This window comes from Aquarana catesbeiana, linkage group LG08, assembly GCF_042186555.1.
Source record: "Aquarana catesbeiana isolate 2022-GZ linkage group LG08, ASM4218655v1, whole genome shotgun sequence".
Taxonomy (NCBI): Eukaryota; Metazoa; Chordata; class Amphibia; order Anura; family Ranidae; genus Aquarana; species Aquarana catesbeiana.
The window spans coordinates 209,847,234-209,869,237 of NC_133331.1; the positions used below are offsets into that span (position 1 = coordinate 209,847,234).

The 22,004-nt window shown below is 41.0% G+C and overlaps 1 protein-coding gene across 1 annotated transcript in view; it reads left to right on the forward strand.

The window, feature by feature from the left end:
• Positions 1–21,036, forward strand: part of PRXL2A (peroxiredoxin like 2A) — a 108,342-nt gene extending 87,306 nt beyond the window's left edge. Inside the window, exons 5-6 of the mRNA XM_073596878.1 lie at positions 14,909–15,073; positions 17,416–21,036. Coding sequence (XP_073452979.1) covers positions 14,909–15,073; positions 17,416–17,517 — 267 coding nt within the window. The 3' untranslated portion in view covers positions 17,518–21,036. The remainder of the gene's footprint in view (positions 1–14,908; positions 15,074–17,415) is intronic.
• The last annotated feature ends 968 nt before the right edge of the window (positions 21,037–22,004 follow it).

The window sequence follows — 22,004 nt, forward strand, 5'->3', positions numbered from 1 at the left end:
AACAATATGTCTTTTAAATCATGAGGATTTGGGGTAACTAATAAAATATTTTGTTTGATATCTTCATGCAACGCATCTAGAAACATACTCGTATGTATCAAGCCACCACGCTCAAATGCAAGATTATTACCGACCAATAATTCCATAATAGTTGCTATCCTGTGTGACAATTCATAGGGAGATTCATTTTGCATTTGTTGGATCTTCCCATGAATAGTAACATCAGAACGTACACCATACAAAACACATAATAATTCCAGTAATATGTCCCTTGTCCTCAGAGGCTGAATACAGATTTGTTTAATTCTCATCCAAAGACCACTTCCTACAGAATGTTGCAAAACTCTTTCTAAGTCAGATGGGTTGAGATTGTACATATCTCTGACTTGCTGCACGTCACAAAACCATTTTAAAAATCTGTTTAAATCATGGTATGGAACCATTCCTATTTCTTTAAGAATTGCGTCTAATAATTTTGGTTTGAATGGCTTCATTACAAGCTGAACTTCACCTGTATTATTATTATTGTTATAAACTGTGGTAGTCACAGTGGGGGCAGCTGGTAATGAATTATCAGATTTAATATGAGGTTCTGTTTGCTGCAGATTGCTGAATCCAAGATTTGATGCATATCTGCATTCCTGAGATCTCTTCTCTAATTCCATAATTCTTAATTTTAATCTCTCATTTTCCTCTGATAATTCATCACAACGTTTAGATTTCTCAATTAAGGCTTCACCAATGGTAACCGCATGCAATTTTAAATTTACTGTCTCGGTGTCTGATTGGTTTTGTAACCTCTCACAAACATTGTTGCTATTATCAACTGCCTTCTGTAACTGGGTAATTTCCTCAACCTTATTATTCAAAGAACTTTCCATTGTTAAACAGCAAGATAACAAGCCCTGTATAATACAACCTTTTCTTTTACTTTCTGAAATTTTGCTATCAAAAATATTTTTCTCTAAAAATTCCTTCATCATCGTCCATGTCTGCTTACATTTTTCTGGAATTTCATAAGGACCGCCATGGCGCTTAATACATTTTAATACCCATCTGTTAACTTTATCAGAACTGACACTGGCTTCACACTGAGTAAGCATTTTGACTATATTACTAATAGTTAAAAAAAAAGGAAATATTTTACTCACCGCATTAGTTACTCCTTCAGATTCCAGTTCGGGTCTTCTGGTACACGACACAGTCCTTTTTTTTTTGTTGTGGTTTCCAGTCTCCAGAGAATAATTCTGGGGTTCCCAACTTGTTTAAATTTGTAGATCAGACTCTCTTATGTCACAACCAGACATTCCAGACATTAGAGTCACAGCACAGCTCTTGGTTCTTCATCAGACTTCTGTCCAACTCACAGGATTGTTGTCACCACCGACTTCTGTTACTAAGTCCGAAAATGCTCTTCTGATCCGGGTCACGGCACCAGTGTAGTGATTTAATCTATATTAATATATATTGGGTGTATAGATAATTAATAAGTAAGTATTATTATAATGATGATGATGTAAGTACTCTTCCGCAGCAACCCAATTCTTCCAGAGAGATGCACTTTATTGACTTCCAACACAGAACAAAGTCCAAAGTCCACAGATGACAAAGAAATCCGACAGAGGAAATATAATTCAGAAACCCATCTCCTAGGCCTGTGCGTTCCCAGCCATGCACAGACAAGCCCCACTCATACACATACAAGCCTAACTTCCACACACAGATGAGCCTTACTCCCACACTAAATGCCAGCTTGAATGTCCTCTATCAAATACTAGTCCACTAGGAGGGAGTTTCTGCTAGGTCAACCCAAAATACTCTTTGATCTTATTGTTACCTCGTCAAGTCTAATTACCATCAATAAATACTTCTACTATGGTCCTTTAAACAATGTACCCTTTGAAATGTTCAATTAGGTTTCCAGACCATACCTCACCTCACACACCTAGGTAGACTTGCATGAGATTAACACATTAAAGAGTCCCCTTGATATGTTAAAATTCAGTTGGACAAATCAACCAGTCAATTGAATTCTGGCCTGGTCAATATTGACTGCATGTGTACATACACACAACAATGTCCCACATAAATCGGTGAACATATTACAACACCTGGGTGCTTGCCTCTCGCATGATGTTTTCTTTTACCTTGCACTCTACACAGGGTGTCACGGACATAGGCAGAATCTGGATTACGGGGACCGGAGGTCCTACGCACTCTATCCAATTCAATGTGAGTGTCTTTGGGTTGCTGAAGTATTTGATTGAAGATAGAGGTTACAGCCCCTGCCAGGTCTTTATGCTCAATGGTTTCAGGGATGCCGCATATTCTAATATTATTCCGTCTGTTACGGTTTTCAATATCGTCCTGGTGGTACATGAGCTGTTGGATTAAGACAGTAGGAGAGTTCAGAATTTCCTCATGTGATTGCAGGGTGGTACATACGCCCTCCGTGGTATTTTCCACATCCTCAATACGGATTCCCATGTCCCTTTTAAGCTCCGCTATCTCCTGCCTGTATTCTTTTTCCATACGGGTGGTGTAGTGCTCAAAATCGGCTTTTGTGGGGAGGGAGCGTATATATGTATGGAGGGATCGCATCTGCGATTCTAAGTCCCATTCGTCTCCTGAGTTCAGGGATGCCTGTGACTGGTTGTAGGGGCTGTGCGGGCTATGTTGGCTCTGTAGTGTGGGCTCAAGATCAGCTAGTGAGGCAGAGCGAGCACTGGAGCGTACCTGCATGTTGTCTGGAGGCTCAGAGCGGGCGGGAGACGGAGGTGCCGGCGCCATCTTAGGCTGTCCCTGTGAGCTGTAGGCCGCAGATGCTCTGGTCACAAATCTGCCCAGATCGCTCTGTGTGCGATCGCCGACGGGCTTAGGGTGTTCCTTGGGCTTTCCTTTGCCCATCTGTGCGGTTGAGGAGCGGTGTGAGGCGGGATGTCCCTGTTAAATCCTCGTGGAGATCCGTGGGACCGGGAGCCGCTGTAAAGTGCGACCTACGGCTCCATGCGCTAGGCCACGCCCCTTTCTCTTCATTTTAAAAGGCTCACTTTAAAATGAAACCTCAATAAATTGCATTTTTGAGGTTTACACGTGAGATATGCTGACTTTCTATGTGAATGAGCAATAAAAACCTGACAGATGTTCTAACTTCTACCTAGCAAAAAACAAAAGTAAAGTTGTGGCTATGCATACATTTTAAAGAGTAATATACTATTGATTTTTGTTTTTGGTATTTTTTGGGGGTTTTTTGTTCAAGTTCAAAACAATACCTAAATATGCCACAATAAAATATAAACAAAATTATCACAACATTAGCAGCGCTTGGAAAAAAAATAACTAAGAGTATTTGGTGCAATTAAATGTACATCGCACACAGGAAATACATGTGTGACAAAGTCCCAACGAAAGTCCGTAGGGTAGATGTAGTGCTCTGTTACCCCTCAGAAACGTAGGGGAGCCTCAAAAGCTATATACCATCACCGGAAAGAAACCTCGTGCTTACCACATATGGGCTAAAAAACAGCCTTATAATCTCCAGGCACAACTGGGTAAACTGCTATTCTGGTGATCAGATCCTTCATAAGGCAGCAATAGACAGCCCCTCCCGCTGTAGCCCTTAGATCAGGGGAGGAGAATGGCCGGAGGTCACGTGACCGAACAGCAACCATCTGAAATAAGGTATTTAGAGGCATAATTTAATACAAACATTTACACTATGTAGTAAAGCCTGGTAGAACAGAGGGGCTGGCAGTAATCCTTCTTTGACTTTACTGCCAGCTACTCTTAGCGGCAGGGAGGAGATCACTCACACACAGGAGCTGAGAGGCAGGGAGGCACATAAACTGACCACAGTATCATGGATCAGCAGCCATGCTTACCGTGGTCAGTTTACATAGGGGGACACACGCAGGATCAACCAGGTTTTTTACAGCATAGAAAGGGACAGATTGGACAGCACAAGCACTATGCTGTTTAACCTGCTATAATGGAACAGAATCTCCTTTTTTCTTCTTTTTAGGGTTACAACCACTTTAAGTCAGCCCTGTAGTTTCTAATGAACTGACTGCTCTACAAGCCACACTCTGATGAGGCCCAGTAGGCTGAAATAGGCAGGGAGGCCATGGTTGAGCATTTTGATTCAGCAATGGCCCTCAATGATTATAAAACCTTTGGGGCCTGCTGTCGCTTTTATGTTGGCTTCCTCCTTGCTTGCTTGGCAGAGAGGAAAGTTGACACAGCTCTAATAATAAAAGCAGTGATAAGAAAAGAAGCCAAATGTGCACTGAATGCTCATCAAGATCGTCTCTTGTTCTCTTTTGTAGTAAAGCATGGAGTCCTTGGAGGTACAGGAAAACAGTATTTGCTTTATACTTTAAAGTCCAATCAAAACTTTCTTTTTAGTTTTTGATGTAGTAGAAACATGGGTATAAACTGTATTAGCTGTCTGTAACCCCAATGGGGATATTTCTTCAGCTGAAACAGCAAGACAAGAAATGAAAGGAACTTTTTGCTGCAGAGAGACACCACAATATAACATGACAGTAGACCTTCCCCACTCTACTAAAAAATGCGGTTGCTGCCTCGGCTCTAATTAGATACATTTCCCATTATTTCCTGTCCCTGGAACACACCCTGTGTTTATGACAGAAACGGGAAGGAAAGCAGAACCCAGGATGCAATAAAAGCCTGAAAGAAGCTCTTGACCTTTCCCATTCTATGCAAAACCAAAAAAAAACATCCAAATATTCTTTGGGAGACTCAGTCTTCTGCTGATAGGTATAGCTGCTGCCTCTAGAAGGTTGGACACTAGGTTTTAACCTTGTCTTTATGAAGATGAAAAGGTGATGAAGGGCAACTTGCAATATAAGGCTGCCAACTCCGAGGTCCTCCTGGATAAAAAATAAGGAAGTCCACCTTCTGAGCAATAGTCATGGGAAGGACCCGTGGTAGCAGTTCAACGGAAGGCCCTTAAGAACGATGTCCGGTATGGGTGCGTGGTATGACACTGTCAAAAGTTTGGAAATCTTATACTAGTAAAGCTGAAGAGAGATTTACTCTCAGGACACTAAGCTTGACCGAGATTATGCTTTGGAGTAGAGCTGTATAAGCCAAGCCGCAGTGTTCAACACTAATTAGTGTGCAACTGTTCTGTTTAATGGATTACCACAAAGCGTAATGTTACTTTAGCCTTGGCAGGATGTGTATAGAGTATTAAAGGCAAAAATAACTCCTGAGCTTCGAACTGTCCAACCGAAAACAATTGGGCATAAAAGAAGCTAACAAAAGCTAATAGGGGTGCTGGAAGATCTGAGTTATGAGAAACGAATACAAACTTTAAACTCATTCTCTGTAGAGAAGAGACGCTTAAGAGGGGATATGATCGCCATATACAAATCCTTAAATGGTGACGCTTGCATTGGGAGAAAACCTTTTAGCCTTAGGCCTTTAAAGAAGACACACGGCCACACAATGAAGGTGGATGAGAGGCAGTTCATTCTTATACTGTGTAAGGGATTCTTTACTGTTAAAGCAGTAAGGATGTGGAACTCCCTTCCACAATTGGTGGTGTCAGTGGGGAGTGTAAATACATTATCTTGTTCATTCAAATTGGATGGTAGTAGGACCGATGTCGCAGGGCAAGTAGGATGACTGTCGTACAACAGTCAAGTTGTACCAGTGTGAACTGAGCCTAAAACTGAATTTTTTACTCACATTTATTGCCCCACATGCACACAGGGCATCAGAGCCCACACAGGTGTATCCCTTCACCAATCTCCTCGTTAACCCTTAAGTTAACCTAGCAGTGGCGGCTGGTGTTTTTTTTTGGGGGGGGGGCGGGAAACAATTATCCACTCCCCCCCCAAGTCACACAACTACCCCCCTCTAGCGGCACCTCCGAAACTTACCCAATTGTGGCGGGTTGCAGGTAGCGTGTAGAGGCTTGGCTCTGAGTCCTGTCCTCCATGGTCGCACGTGGCAGGCAGCATGTAACGGCTTGGCTCCGAGTCCTGTCCATCATGGCGGCTTCCAGCTCCTCCCCTCCTTCTCCTAGGCATCTAATAGGATCACCTGTCATTTTGGCCAATCGGGTGACCGGTGTCAAAGCCCACTTCCTGATTGGCCGGGAGGAGGATTAGTGTTACAACAGCGAATATTCATTCGCTGTTGTAACACACCTGGGTGGGATCAGAGCGCACTCTCTGCGACCAAAGCCCACCCTATATTGAAGCCTAGGTGCTTCAAAAAATTGACCCCTCCACATTGGAATCCATGGTCCGGTGTCCTGAAAGGGATGGGATGCATGGATAGGGAAAGCGGCAGGTGACAGGGGAGCGACACCCATGCGCCCTTAATGGACCTGTAACCTAGTCCATTTCTGAAACTAATGATAAGTGAACAACACCCAGAGTACCAATATAAACTATATACTTCTTTCCTATCTATCACATTGATCCACATACTAAAATGTAGATACAACTAAACAAACATTCTGCGGTATAAGACAGTTGAGGAAAAAAACCCTAATAATATATCTATGGAATATTATAAAGACTATTCTCATTTTCTTCACTGTTCTGCATACACCGCACAATGCTTCAAAAAATAGTTTTTGTCATTTCTTCTTTCTAAAAGAAACAATGCATATAAAAACACATAAGAACTCTGGAAAAAATATTTTGAAAAAATATTTATAGAATGTTTGTTTAGCATTTGGGGCAATAAATGTGAGTAAAAAATTCAGTATTAGACATGCAGCTTGATGAAGGACATGTTTTAGCCCGAAACTGTGCAGTCACTTGGCTTGTAAACCTTTATATGCATGAAGATTTGAAGTAAAATCAATTTAACTGAAACTGAGATTTCATCTCCAATTTTTTGATACATGTCTGGTGGAAGAAAGGAAGTGCCACATCAGATGTAATCCTTTTTAAGGAAATCAACCACACGGCAGAGATGTCCCACCTTGGTATTGTGTGTGTATGTATGTATGTATGTATGTATATATGTGTGTGTGTATGTGTATATATATATATATATATATATATATATATATATATATATATATATATATATATATATACAGTTGTGCTCATAAGTTTACATACCCTGGCAGAATTTTTGATTTCTTGGCCATTTTTCAGAGAATAAATATGAATGATAACACAAAAACTTTTCTTTCACTCATGGTTAGTGTTTGGCTGAAGCTATTTATTATCAATCATCTGTGTTTACTCTTTTTAAATCATAATGACAACAGAAACTACCCAAATGACCCTGATCAAAAGTTTACATACCCCAGTTCTTAATACCATGTATTGCCCCCTTTAACATCAATGACAGCTTGAAGTCTTTTGTGGTATTTGTGGATGAGGCTCTTTATCTCCTTAAATGGTAAAGCTGCCCATTCCTCTTGGCAAAAAGCCTGCAGTTCCTGTAAATTCTTGGGCTGTCTTGCATGAACTGCACGTTTGAGATCTCCCCAGAGTGGCTCAATGATATTGAGGTCAGAAGACTGAGACGGCCACTCCAGAAGCTTCACTTTATTCTGCTGTAGCCAATGACAGGTCGACTTGGCCTTGTGTTTTGGATCATTGTCATGTTGAAATATCCAAGTACGTTCCATGCGCAGCTTCCTGGCTGATGAATGCAAATGTTCCTCCAGTATTTTTTGCTACATTTATCTTGCTATCAATTTTGACCAAATTTCCTATGCCTTTGTAGCTCACACATCCCTAAAACATCAGCGATCCACCCGTGTTTCACAGTAGGAATGGTGTACCTTTCATCATAGGCCTTGTTGACACCTCTCCAAATGTAGTGTTTATGGTTGTGGCTAAAAATCTAAATTTTGGTCTCATCACTTTAAATGACTTTGTGCCAGAAGGTTTGAGGCTTATCTCTGTGCTGTTTGGCGTATTGTAAGCGGGATACTTTTTGGCATTTGTGTAGTAATGGCTTTTTTCTGGTGACTCGACCATGCAGCCCATCTTTCTACAAGTGCCTCCTTATTGTGCATCCTGAAACAGCCACACCACATGTTTTCAGAGAGTGCTGTATTTCACCTGAAGTTATTTGTGGGTTTTTCTTTGCATCCCGAACAATTTTCCTGGCAGTTGTGGATGAAATTCTATTTGGTCTACCTGACCATGGTTTGGTTTCAACAGAACCCCTCATTTTCCACTTCTTGATTAGAGTTTGAACACCGCTGATTGGCATTCCCAATTCCTTGGATATCTTTTTACACCCCTTTCCTATTTTATACAGTTCAACTACCTTTTCCCGCGCAGATCCTTTGACAATTCTTTTGCTTTCCCCATGACTCAGAATCTAGAAACGTCAGTGCAGCACTGGATGAAAGATGCAAGGGTCTGTCAGGAGTCCAGAAACTCATTGACCTTTTATACACACACACTAATTACAATCAAACAGATCACAAGTGAGGATGGTTAACTTTAATAGCCATTCAAACCCCTTTGTGTCAACTTGTGTGCATGTTGTCAGGCCAAAATCACCAGGGTATGTAAACTTTTGATCGGGGTCATTTGGGTAGTTTCTGTTGTCACTATGATTTAAAAAGAGGAAACACAGTTAAGGGATAATAAATGGCTTCAGAAAAAACTAACCATGAGTGAAAGAAATGTTTTTGTGTTATAATACATATGGGCCATGAATGATAACTTGGCCATGTTCCTCTAAAACATGGCCAAGAAATCATAAATTCTGCCAGGGTATGTAAACTTATGAGCAAAACTATATATATAGATATCTATAGAGATATCTATATATATCCCCCTTTCGTAGCAGGGACAATAAAATATTTGATCTGATATGATTGTTGCGTATTAGGGTGGGTAGATTTCTTCACTTTGTTTGTTTTGGATGTCTTCCTGCAGGCCATGCATGAAGCACATCTAACAAATCCCTTCAAATGTTCATGTTTTACCAATGTCCCAACTGCTTTCATTGGGCCCCTGTGTTTAACTGTTGGAGCAATTTCCAGCCACTCTGCAACTTTTCTCCTGCCTGTACTGTAAGGAAAATGTTTTCAAATCTGAACACACTGTACAGAGCACTAGTAAGTTGTCCACAATCATCACTTTCTGCATTAAATTTTATGTGTCAAAGGCCCTGTGTTGTGAATTCCAGTGCTTCTCTGCTATTTCTAGTTGATTATATTGTATATGATAAAAGTCGTATGAGCTATTCTGTATAACTGTAATGCTAACAGTACACAGCTGTCACAGCGGAGCCATATAACCTTTCAAATGGAAACACAGTGAGGTGAAATCATTATACACAATCTTTTCCCCACAATAACAGGATCTGTTTCTAGGAAATTGTAGCTAGAACATGGACTGATTAGAATGTTAATGAAAGTTGTGGCAAAAGGGTTATTCCTGGCATTAATTACTTTGTAACAAACTGCTTTGTAAAACATGTTTTGGGTGGTTAGTTTGTAATATTTAAGTTACAAAAAGTAAAAGAATAAATTCCTGTCTGAACAGTTTGATGACATTCACACAATAAACTAGCAATGTATTGTGTACCACAAAATGATCATAGATAACCTTGGTAAAACTAAAATTAGTCATTCAATTCTTGAAACCATTCTGACCCTTTCGAGTATAATTTTTGACAGTTAGGCCAAGAAACAGTTAGTCTTTGTAAATGGTGGAAGTGTTCATTATCACCTGGAGATGTTTTCCAACCAAGGAAAATCTTTGTGGTTGCGCAAAGAATGTTTCATTTTTTCTGTAGAAAAGGGAACTGCACATATCTGATCGCCAAGCCAAGATGGGTAGATAAGTATTGGTAGGTCACAACAGAATTTGCCTTCTAAAGCGGAACTAAACTCTTTCAATCAACAATAATTGTTTTTAATCCTTCTGCCCCTAGCATTAGTAAATAGGTAGGAAGGTATTTCAAAGTGGAACTTTACCCATATCAACAGTAGGGATGAGCTTCGAGTTCGAGTCGAACTCATGTTGGCTGTTCGCCAGTTCGCCGAACAGCGAACAATTCGGGGTGTTCGCAGCAAATTCGAAAGCCGCAGAACACCCTTTAAAGGTCTTTGGGAGAAATCAAAAGTGCTAATTTTAAAGGATTATATGCATGGTATTGTCATAAAAAGTGTTTGGGGACCTGGGTCCTGCCCCAGGGGACATGGATCAAAGCAAAAAAGTTTTAAAAAAGGCCGTTTTTTTCGGGAGCAGTGATTTTAATAATGCTTAAAGTGAAACAAAAAAAGTGTAATATTCCTTTAAATTTCGTACCTGGGGGGTGTCTATGGTATGCCTGTAAAGGGGCGCATGTTTCCCGTGTTTAGAACAGTCTGACAGCAAGATGACGTTTCAAAGGAATAAAAGTCATTTAAAACTACTCGTGGCTATAATGAATTGCCGCTCCGACAATACACATAGAAGTTCATTGATAAAAACGGCATGGGAATTCCCCACAGGGGAACCCCGAACCAAAAGACTGTCAGACTGTTTTAAACACGGGAAGCATGCGCCCCTTTACAGGCATACTATAGACACCCCCCAGGTACGAAATTTAAAGGAATATTACACTTTTATTGTTTCACTTTAAGCATTATTGAAATCACTGCTCCCGAAAAAACGTCCCTTTTTAAAACTTTTTTTTGCATTGATACATGTCCCCTGGGGCAGGACCCAGGTCCCCAAACACTTTTTATGACAATAACTTGCATATAAGCCTTTAAAATTAGCACTTTTGATTACTCATGTTTGTGTCCCATAGACTTTAACGGTGTCCGCGTGTTCGAACAAATTTTTTGCCTGTTTGCATGTTCTGGTGCGAACCGAACCGGGGGGTGTTCGGCTCATCCCTAATCAACAGCAAGAAACATAGTTATGCCATGTACACACAAGCAGACTTCTCGTCAGACTGAACTACGAAGGACTTTTCAATGAAGTTCCGACTGAGTTCCGACGAAATGGACTTGCCTACACACGATCCCACCAAAGTACGATTGTTTCGAACGTGATGACGTACGACCGGACTAGAAAATCAAGTTCAATAGCTAGTAGCCAATAGCTGCCTTTGCGTCGTTTTCGGTCCGTCGCACTAGCATACAGACAAACGTTTTTTCGATAGGAATTGAGTCTGTCGGAAAGATTTGAAACATGTTCTATTTCCAAGGTCCATCAGATTTTTCGACAGAAAAGGTCCGATGAAGCCCACGCACGATCGGAATGTCCGACGGAATTGTTCCGTCGGACCTTTTCTGACAGAAAGTCTGCTTGTGTGTATGCGGCATTAGTCAGGTTGAAAAGAAACAAGTCTATCTAATTTAACCCAAAAAAACCAACAACCATACAATCCCATATACAAAATCCTATACCCACAGTTTATCTAGAGGAAGGCAAAAAACCCCAGCAAAGCATGATCCAGTTTGCTACAGCAGGGGAAGAAAATTCCTTCCTGATCCCTAGAGAGGCAATCAGATATTCCCTGGATCAACTTTACCTATAAATGTTAAGACCCAGTTATATTATGTACACCTAGGAGAGAATCCAGTCCTTTTTAAAACAATCTACTAAGCTGGCAGAACCACCTCTGGAGGGAATCTATTCCACATTTTCACAGCTCTTACTGTGAAGAAACCTTTCCGTATTTGGAGATGAAATCTCTTTTCCTCTAGACATAAAGAGTACCCCCTTGTCCTCTGTGATGAACTTAAAGTAAATAACTCAACGCCAAGTTCACTATATGGACCACTTATGTACTTGTACATGTTGATCATATCCCCCCTTAATCTCCTCTTCTCAAGAGAGAATAAATTCAGTTCCTCTAATCCAGGGATCCTCAAACTATGGCTCTCCAGCTATTGCAGAACTACACATCCCATGAGGCATTGTAAAACTCTGACATTCACAGACATGACTAGGCATGATGGGAATTGTAGTTCCTGAACACCTGGAGGGCCGCAGTTTGAAGACCCCTGCTCTAATCTTTCCTCTTAGCTGAGCTCCTCCATGCCTCATCAGTTTGGTTGACCTTCTCTGCACTTTCTCCAGTTCCCTGAAATTCTTTTTGAGATTCATTCCACATGAATAATTCTGCTACCAAAATTAGTGTGTGCTGTAAAATGCCTCCAGCATTGCTCCTGTTTCTTCTTGCTAGAGGCTGCCATTTTGCAGAAGCCCAGAGCCCCTGAACAGCAGAAAATCTTTAGGCTGTCAGTAGATCAGCCTCTACAAATTTACCACAGTGCCAAAAAATAGAGAGCAACTGAGCATGTGCAGAGTGGGGTGAGACATTGGGGGTTATTTATTAAAGAAAAATCCACTTTGAAAGTGCACTTGGAAGTGCAGTCACTGTAGATCTGAGGGGGACATGCAAGGAAAATAAAAAACAGCATTTTAGCTTGCACATGATTGGATAATAAAATCAGCAGAGCTTCCCCTCATTTCAGATCTACCCCTCAGATCTACAGCGACTGCACTTTCAGTGCAATTTCAAGTGCACTTTGCACTTATAGTTTGCACTTGTAGTGCAAAGTGGATTTGCCTTTAGTAAATAACTCCCACTGTATTACTGGATTTTAAACCGCATAGGAGCGTCGGGCACCCTCCCTAAGATCCGGGATGGCCTTGGCCATCCGGGATTTTATCCCCTCTCCAACATCGCTGCACACCTGGGCATTGCGGCGATTGGGTGGAGGGGTTCTGGGCACGTCCTATCCCTGGACGTGCCTGGACCCTCCCCTCCGCCGCATATCCTTCTGGTCACTGTAGTCAGAGGCTCAAAGGCTGCCCGTGCGCATGCGCACAGGCATCTTTACGTCCGCCTCGAGCCAGCGACGTCACACGCCGGCTCGTCGGAGGGCTGATTTAAACTGGCCCATCAGGCTGTCAGCCTGAGCCGGAGGGAGACACTCATACTGTGGCCATCTTCTGAGAGGTAAGACACTACATAGCTTGACTGAACATCATTAATTTGTCTCTTTATACCTCTAGCTTTGTACCATATATTCTTCTATTCAGTTGTCTTATTGGTTCTATACTCAATCTTCTCACCATCGGTGCTTCTACCCTTACCCCCCAAACCGGTGTCTTTTTTTTCTGCTTTCATTCACAGTAATTTTTTCTGTTTTCATGACTTCCAGGTGTGGAGTGTTTGTCCTCCCTCATCTATCTCGTCACTTCATTGCTCATGTTCAATCAGCAATGTTTGCCTCTGATCACCACTTTAAGTCATTCCTACCTTCTTTGTAGTATAATCTAACACTTCACATCATCTTTATTTTTGTCTACATCTTGTCATTACCTAGTACACTCTACACATAACAATAACAAACCCCTTTCACCAATTATTTTCTAGCCTGCCTTTGCAGTTGACTTTACAGAGCTCCTGGTCAGAATCATTCAGGTGTACCCTCTCCACAGATAATTAGATTAACAAAAACATCCGATGTGAGTATTTATTCTAGGAGACGCCTGTCCCTTTTTTCTTGCTTTTCTATATCAAGTCATTCTTTCATTATTGTAACTCTATAATAATTTCACTATTCCCCAGTCCCCCTATCAGCCCTCTATGGCCATGCCAAATTGACCGCCTTGGATCCGGTCTTTTGGGGCGTAGTCTTGGGTTCGGCCATGTGGTTTATGGGTGTCAACAGTGTATAGGATAAGTGTCCCTAACTATGTTCCCCATTTCCTTTTAAGGCAACTAAATTCATATTTAAATTAACACTCTGTATGCATATTGGATTGTATTGTTTCAAACCGTAGTTACAACTTTGTTTCTCTCTATTCACTCAGTGGTCTCATTAAATTTTTGCACATCCCCTGAGGAAGCTAAAGTAGCGAAACATGTCGGGCTAGTGTGCAATATCTTCTGCTGTGATTTATCACTCACCTGCATACTTTTTGACCACCATTTGCTTGTAACTTTATACTGCTTTAAAACAGTATGTCTTTTTAACTATGTTATGTCAATAAAAATACTTTTTATTTATAGTAAGTCAACTGTGTATTTCTATATTTGACACCGCAAAAATCCCCCTATCCCTTCTTTGCTGTATTTGCCTTTATTGGGATGAGGTGTCTAAACTAAGGGTGTTGTTTTCACCAACCGGACCAAAATACATAATACTTATTTTTAATGTTTTACATAGATATACCTGCAAAAGGGGCCAGCCTGAAGAAACCCAGCTGGACTTAATTTTAATTGTTAGTTCCACTTTAAATTTACTTGTGTTAAACTTTTTTTGTACATTTATTCAGTTGCTTCCTGGTTTCTGGCCTAGGTTAAAACGATCTCATACATCCTATAAGTCTTACTTGGCAATTTTTTGTTTCTTTCATCTGGAGGAGGAGGAGGAGGGGTTTTCTCAGCTAAACACAGCCTCCTGGATGCATATCTGGTCTAAGGGATGGCTTCCAGGAAGTAAATGCTATATGATTTTGCCCTTACTCAAGATGGCAGAAGCTAGAATTGCGAGGGGGTATTTAATAAGTGATTTCTCAACAAATAAAGCATTGAGACATGGATGGATGGGCGGGTTTGCTTAGAATATTAGAAATGAATTAAATGGCGTTTTCAGTTTGGGGTGGTCAGATACAGTTTAGTTCAATTTTAATACCACAGCTATTCTTCCGAGTGGGAACCATGCTCTTTGTAGCCATCTGGGCAAAAAGATGGTTTTATCCATAGACATGCTGCTGATCCTAGTGTCTGTGTGTAGGTATTGGAAGACAATAACTGTTGTACATTGGTATGTCTGTGAAGGTTCTCAAATTGGTTGGCAATATTGACCCCACTAGCTGGCTAATAAATATTTGAATTCATTCTGTGTTCTGCTGGATAGAGAAGCAACACATATCTTTTTTTTTTCTTTGAATGTAAAACTTAAGATCTTTTTCCTGATGTTCTGCAGAAAAGATTCTATGGCCCTCAGAAGAGGAAGATGATGTTCCTGGGACTGATCCGATTGGGAGTTTGGCAGAATTTCCGCAGGGCCTGGAAAGCTGGATTTGAAGGGAACCTTGAAGGGGAAGGTCTTATCCTTGGGGGGGTGTTTGTGATTGGCTCTGGAAATCAGGTGACTAACTAGTGTAAATAAATCATACTAATGACTGTTGCTTGTTTAATTATAATACAATTAAGAGAATAGGTTATTCTTATGTTTTTCTGTGCAATAGTCAAAACGTGTAAGCCATCCCATAATGACTGAGTATGTCAGCACATCGTGAATATGCCTGTTTACATTTTTAGCATGAAGATTGTGCCATCTTCTCATCTCTCAACCAAAAGTCATGGGTGGCTTTATACTGTGCACTTTTACTTCTGATGAAGGGGACAGAAAAGCAACACTGGACTAAAGGCTGGTGCAGGTCTTGGCCAACACCCATAAAGATAGCATTACACAGGAATGAGTTGTGTTATTTAATGATTGCAAAAAAAAAAAAAAAAGAGAGCCCCAGGGTAACCTTTGTTGAAATTTCTACCATGATGTTTCTCTTTCAAGCACAGTTCTTACAAGGGGGCCAGTAAGACTGTTCATCAGAAATTTGTCCGGTTCCTGCTGAACTGGCCGAATTTTGGTACGTCTGTACTAGGCTTTTGTTGGTGTACAGAGACAGACGGAGTACAATTTTTTTGCCGCCACTACCCTCCCCACCTGTCACTTGTTAACCTCTTCCCTCTGATTTTAACGAAGAGACAGCATATATGCAGTCCTATGTAAACACTTTTATGTGCTAACAGCGTGCGCTATGCGCCCCTTTCCAGCACAGTTACCGGCGGATCTTTCAGTGACTTTTCATGTGACTTCTGTGACAGCCAATTACAGCGGTCACATGACCCAAATGCCCGCTTCCACCCAAAGGGCTGGAAGGCGGCAGCGGGAAGGGGTTGAGGATGCTGTCGGCTTCACAGCCAACAGCCTCCTAGCAGCCAGGGATGCTGGTAGTGGGTGGAGCCTGGTGCAAAAGCTGGCACACTAATTCCCATCAGGTCCACTCTCTCCTTTTGATTGACAACATGCATTGGGCAGATTCTATAGCCAATAGCAGGCTGTCTGTTAGCTATGGATCTGTCAACTGCCTGTTGTTAGTCACAAGGGAAGCAGACCTGATGGGGAACTAGGGTGTGTGAATTCACCCCAGATTCATGTACCTGTCTACAACATCGGAATTCTAATAGTTGTCTTAGATGGACGCTGAGAGTATTGTCTTACATAGAGATACCCAACAGCCAGAACCAAAAAAGTATTGTTTTTTGTTTAATTACAATACTATGGGGTTGATTTACTAAAACTGCAGAGTGCAAAATCTGGCGCAGCTCTGCATAGAAACCAATCAGTTTCTAGATTTTTTTTTGTTTCGTTTTTTAGTCAAAGCTTGAACAAGCTGAAGTTAGACGCTGATTGGCTACCATGCACAGCTGCACCAGATTTTGCACTTTCCATTTTTAGTAAATCAACCCCTATCTCAAATCAAGCGGAAAATCTGAAAATGGAATTAATATGACTTTGTTCTCTTTACAATATCAACTCAAGTTGAGCACCTACTGAAAATAGTTTTAAATTCCTGTGTGGTGTTGTGATTAGCCCTGAGGGTTTTCAGTACTGGGGTCCTGAATTCAAACCCTAAAAGGAACTTGGAGTCTGAATGGAGTCTGCATATTTTCTTTTTTGATTTGATGTTTCTGGGCACAATTCAAAACATACAGGACATTTAATAGGCTATCAATGAGGGCACCTTGTTAGAACTGTGTATATGGTAGGGGCATAAAATTGCAAGCCACGTCTGTATGGGTCTGGGTACTGTCAGGCCAAGGTGACTGACAATTACTAAAATTATAAATATAGTACGGGTAGCTGTCAGCTAGAATTTTTCAATAGCTCAAACAAACGTGATGGAACAAATGTGATGGTGGAACTGTAAAAATATCATTTAGGAATTTTCTTTTTTTTTTAAAGCTCGCTTAAACAATTGTGTATTAGTTTAGTCTTTGATTTTCTGTTTGGTTTTATAAACTCGGTAAATGGAAAGTTGAGCTCATCAAGATGTAGTAAAGCCCTACCTACTCCTCAATAGCGCATTCACATCATTATTGGTAGTAACAAAAATAAATGAGATACATTAGATACTGTTGCTACAATAGTTATATTTAGGTTGGGTTCAGACTATTTTGAGGAAGATCACCCACAAACATCCCATACTTTCCTTGTCCTCAAGGCACAATCTTGTTTACCAAAAGCGTTAAAAGCCACTCTGACAAAAGGATCCTTGGTGACTAATTTCTGCTTTAACATTTCAGAATTGAGCTTATTATTATCATTTCAATGGAAACGCAGCTGATGGAGTGTACGGCTCCAAGGAGAAATACTTGAAATAGCACAATTGTATTTCTTATAACATTTTGTTTCGCAATTTCCAGGGAATCCTTCTGGAGCATCGTGAGAAGGAATTTGGAGATAAGGCAAACTTGACGGCTATACTTGAAGCTGCTAAGAAGATCAAGCAGTCAGGATCCCATTAAAGTCATGGAAGCTGCAACTGAGAGCAGCAGTCGTTAAACTGTGGCCTCCTGGCCTGTCTTTACATGATGTTCTGTGTGGAACAATAATTTACAGATGTTATTTATTTTTCTGCTGACTATATATTTTTTTTTTTTTTTACAGACTTATTCATTAAGCAGTGTAGAGAACAATGATAATGTGAAAAATGCAAAAACCCATATTAATCAGATTTCTGTTTGCTATAGTCCATTTAAAGGATTTCTGATTGGCTGCTGACGAAAATAACAGTTTTTGCATTCTCATCTTTCTTTGTATTTGCTTACTGAATAGTCCTGTTTGTGGAATGCATGCTATACTTGGAATGAGGTTAATTTCTGGAAGCTGAACAAGAGGCTTTTGTCCACTGCATCTCATCTTCTTCCTGCTGTGATATTCCAGTATCTTATTTTATGATAAAACAAAGATGATTGATAACTTGGGGGGATTTTTTTTTTAATGATGGGTTTGGAGGGCATGTGAAAACACTACCTATTTTTATCTACTACTGCTGAAATTTACAACCGTGCACACTTCCAAAAATCTTCAAATGTCAGAACACCAGGCACGCTGCATGAGATCTGAAGATGGAAGTGCTGGCTATTTATAATATAGAGTAGAAAAATACATGCCACTCCAGCCCTTATGCAAGGGTATAGAGGTAGTGCCGTATCAGCAGCCCCAGAGTCTCAACCGGATTTCTCCAAAGAATAATCCAAAACATGGCAAAATTACATAATCATCTGCTGCAACTGTATTTATTGTACAGTGCACATTAAAAGTCAGGTTATAGAGCCTTGGCGTTTTAAGTGAGTTAGCATGTAAATTTTATTGCAGGCTTTCTGATTAAAGCGGAGTTCCACTTGTTTGTAAATTTATTTAAAGTCAGCAGCTACAAAATGTGTAGCTGCTGACTTTTAATAAAAAGACATTCACCTGTCCTACGGTCCAGCGATGCGGGCGCCTGAAGCCTCGCTCCTCTCCCCCGCCTCTCTGCGTCGCTGGCATTGCAAGTGTGGGCACCAGGCTGTGACAGCTTGTGACTTTAAAGCCGGGTGAGCACTGCGCATGCGCTAGTCGCGCTGCGCTCTCTTAGTGGCCAGGCAATCTACTGGGACCTGTGATGTGTCCCAGAATATTGCAGAGAGGGAGGGGGAGGGGAGGAGTTGCCTAGGGGGCGAGGCGATCAGAACAGGAATCGGGAGCTGGGTACCTGTCAAAACTAGGTGCCCACCCCCCGCAAAAAAAAAAAAAAAAATTATATGTCAAGGGACGAGGAGTGCTTAAAGTGGAAGTTCCACTTTTGGGTGGAACTCTGCTTTAACATGTATGTCAGGGCAATATATAAAAATATATATGTAGTGTATCTCAGCAATAAATGCACCTTTCCTTATGTTTAATGAACTGCAAGAACAGAAGATATATAGCAGGGCCCTCTGATTAAAGTGTATTGTATTTGTACTGTCTATCCTCAAGTTGTAAAGCACTGTGTAAACTGTTGGTGCTATATAAATCCTGTATAATAATAGTATATGTTTATCTGCCATTTTTTGGGGGGGCTTGACAACACTTTGACAATTGGACTGAATGATGTCAGCCCTGCCCAGTTGTCTTTTGATTCAATACTAAATACCTCCCCCTTTCATCTCCACAACATAGGTAATAATTGTTCTGTAGTCCAAGATAAGAACTAAGAAGGCTAATTGGAGTCATTGAAATAACCCAGAAATTGTGCACCAGGCACAGGACAGATCTGAATTTTCGACACAGCCAACGAGTATTTTTGCACTCTTTAAATATACAATGCAGTGCTTTTAATGGTATATTTAAATGTCCAAAATCGAGCAACAAGGTTTTAGATACAGATTTAAAGTGATTATAAAGGCACGTTTTTTTTATTTTGTAAAATAAACATGTTATACTTACCTGCTCTGTGCAGTGGTTTTGCACAGAGCAGCCATGGTCCTCCTCTTCTCCGGTCCCCCACTAGTGCTCCTGGCCCCTCCTCCCAGCAAAGTGCCCACACAGAGCAAGCCTCTTACTGTGGGGGCACCCGTGCATGCTCGCTCTCAACCGACTCTGTGTTTCCATTGACAAACAGAGCATGGCTTGGCCTGACCCGTCTCTCTTCTCACGAGCTGTGATTGACTGCAGCAGGAGCCAATGGCTCCCACTACTGTCTCTCTGTCCAATGAGGAGAGAGAGAACAGAGAGAGCCTCTGTTCTTGTGCACATCGCTGGATCAAGATCAGGCTCAGGCAAGTATTTATGAGGGACTTGGTGGGAAGCTGCATGCAGACAGTTTTTATCTTAATACATAGAATGCATTGAAGTGTTACTAAACCCAGGTCCCTGCATTCACTATATCTGGTCTTCCACAGTACACAGATCATGGAAATGCAATTATTTTAGTAAATATAAACTATGAAATAATTTTTTCTCATCAGTAGTCATGTGACTTCTATCAGTGTCTGGCCAAGCACTGGTTAAAGCTTGTAGGAGGAATTTTCATTCTTCTCTGAGGCTGCCTGACACCGGACAGTGCTGAATTGGCCCTGTGCTGATCACATGCACCCTCTCTAGAAAAAAAAAAAAAAAACTCTAGCAATACACACTAAACTGAGCATGTGCAGAGTGCCTCCAAGGCTCTGTACTATCAGCAAATGATTGGAGACTGTGGAAGAAGGGGATCCAACAGCTTTTTTACACAATGCAGAGAATTAACCTCTTAGGTTCCACAGTGAGTATAACAAGCATGCTTTACTGGATATACTGACTGATTTTATTGTTGAGGGTTTAGTAACATTTTAAGATGAAAAGAAACCTTCTGCCTTTCGCACCACTTTAATGCTAAATCATGAAACTTAACAAGGCTGTGCTGTGTTGGAATTTGATGTGAGCTTTGCAACAAACACATTTGCAGCAGAGGAGTGTGTAGATTTACCCAGCTTTTACAATGACTATTTGCTGTATCGGAACTACAGTGGTATATGGTACGAAACAGTAGTGATTACAAGTCAACAGAATTTGTTCTGTAATGTTGAATCCTGGGTTTGGGTGACAGATGGTGTCACAGACCCGTGTGCCTGTTTAGGAATGGTTAGTCCAGTTTAATGGCCTCTCTCATGATTTGGTTGTCATCCACGTGTAATGCCACCCTGGTGATTTCACCACAATTATTGCAGGGGATGCCTGTAATTTGACCTCAAACTGCAAGGAAAAGTGGGTAACCAATCATATGTGTAGACAATTAGATTTTTTGGGGCATTTCCTACAAGCAGTATACAAAATATTCCTAGATCACTGTAGGTACACTTGAATTTATGGGAAGTATTGGAGAAATATAGTTGATGCAGACTGAAATAAAAAGGTAATTTATAATCAAATTTAATTACAACGTGGCTTATGTAGCAATTGTATATGCTATAACAATGTCTGAATAAACACAGTTTCCCTGTAAACAATGCCAGTGACATTGCAATAAAGAAAAATTTTGACACTTATTAGCATACTCTGTGAATTACAATATGAGTGGCATGGTATATAATTCAGCTCCCACAATGTCTTCATGTACAGGGGTCAGTGATGGCTTGTTTTGAAGCTCATTTGCTGCACATTAGGAATTTGTTGCATGTGCATAGTTATGCTATAAAGAAAAATTGAGTTGGCCAAATGTCAGAGCCATTTCATGAAGTATTATGACTAGTACTGTGATATGGAGAATTGTTAGCGCAGTGGTGAGTGTTTTAATGCCAGTCATGCCAGTCTGAACTGTGGTTAAAGTCTTTCTGGTCCACTTAAAGAGGAGGTAAACCCTGATGGGTTTTACTTCCTCTTTTGTTCCTTGCAAGGTAAAAGCATAATGGGCTAGTATGCATCGCATTACTAGCCCATTATGTGCCACTTACCTGCAAACGGAGCCTGTGATGTCCCCGCTGGTGGCCGCATCCATCTTCACCCCTTGTTCCGGGGCCGTGGACACCGGCCAGTCACAGAGCCGTGTGATGTCACTCCCGCACATGGGAGCCGACGGTCACGGCACGAGCCCTGTAGAAACGTCACGATCGTGCCCTTCAGTGCGCATGCGCCGATGGCGTCAGCGCAAGCATATATCTTCTAACCCTTGTAGGTAAAAGTGGTATGTAAGGGTTTACAACCACTTTAACCACTTCAATACCAGGCACTTACACCCCCTTCCTGCCCAAGCCAATTTTTAGATTTCAGTGCTGTCACAATTTGAATGACGATTGCTACACTGTACCCAAACAATTTTTTTATCCTTTTGTTCCCACAAATAGAGCTTTCTTTTGGTGGTATTTGATCACTGCTGGGGTTTTTATTTTTTTTAAAAAACAAATAAAAAAAGACCGACAATTTAGAAAAAAAAAAGTTTTTCTTTATTTCTGTTATAAAATTTTGTAAATAAGTAAGTTTTTTCCTTCAATGACGGGCACTGATGAGGCTGCACTGA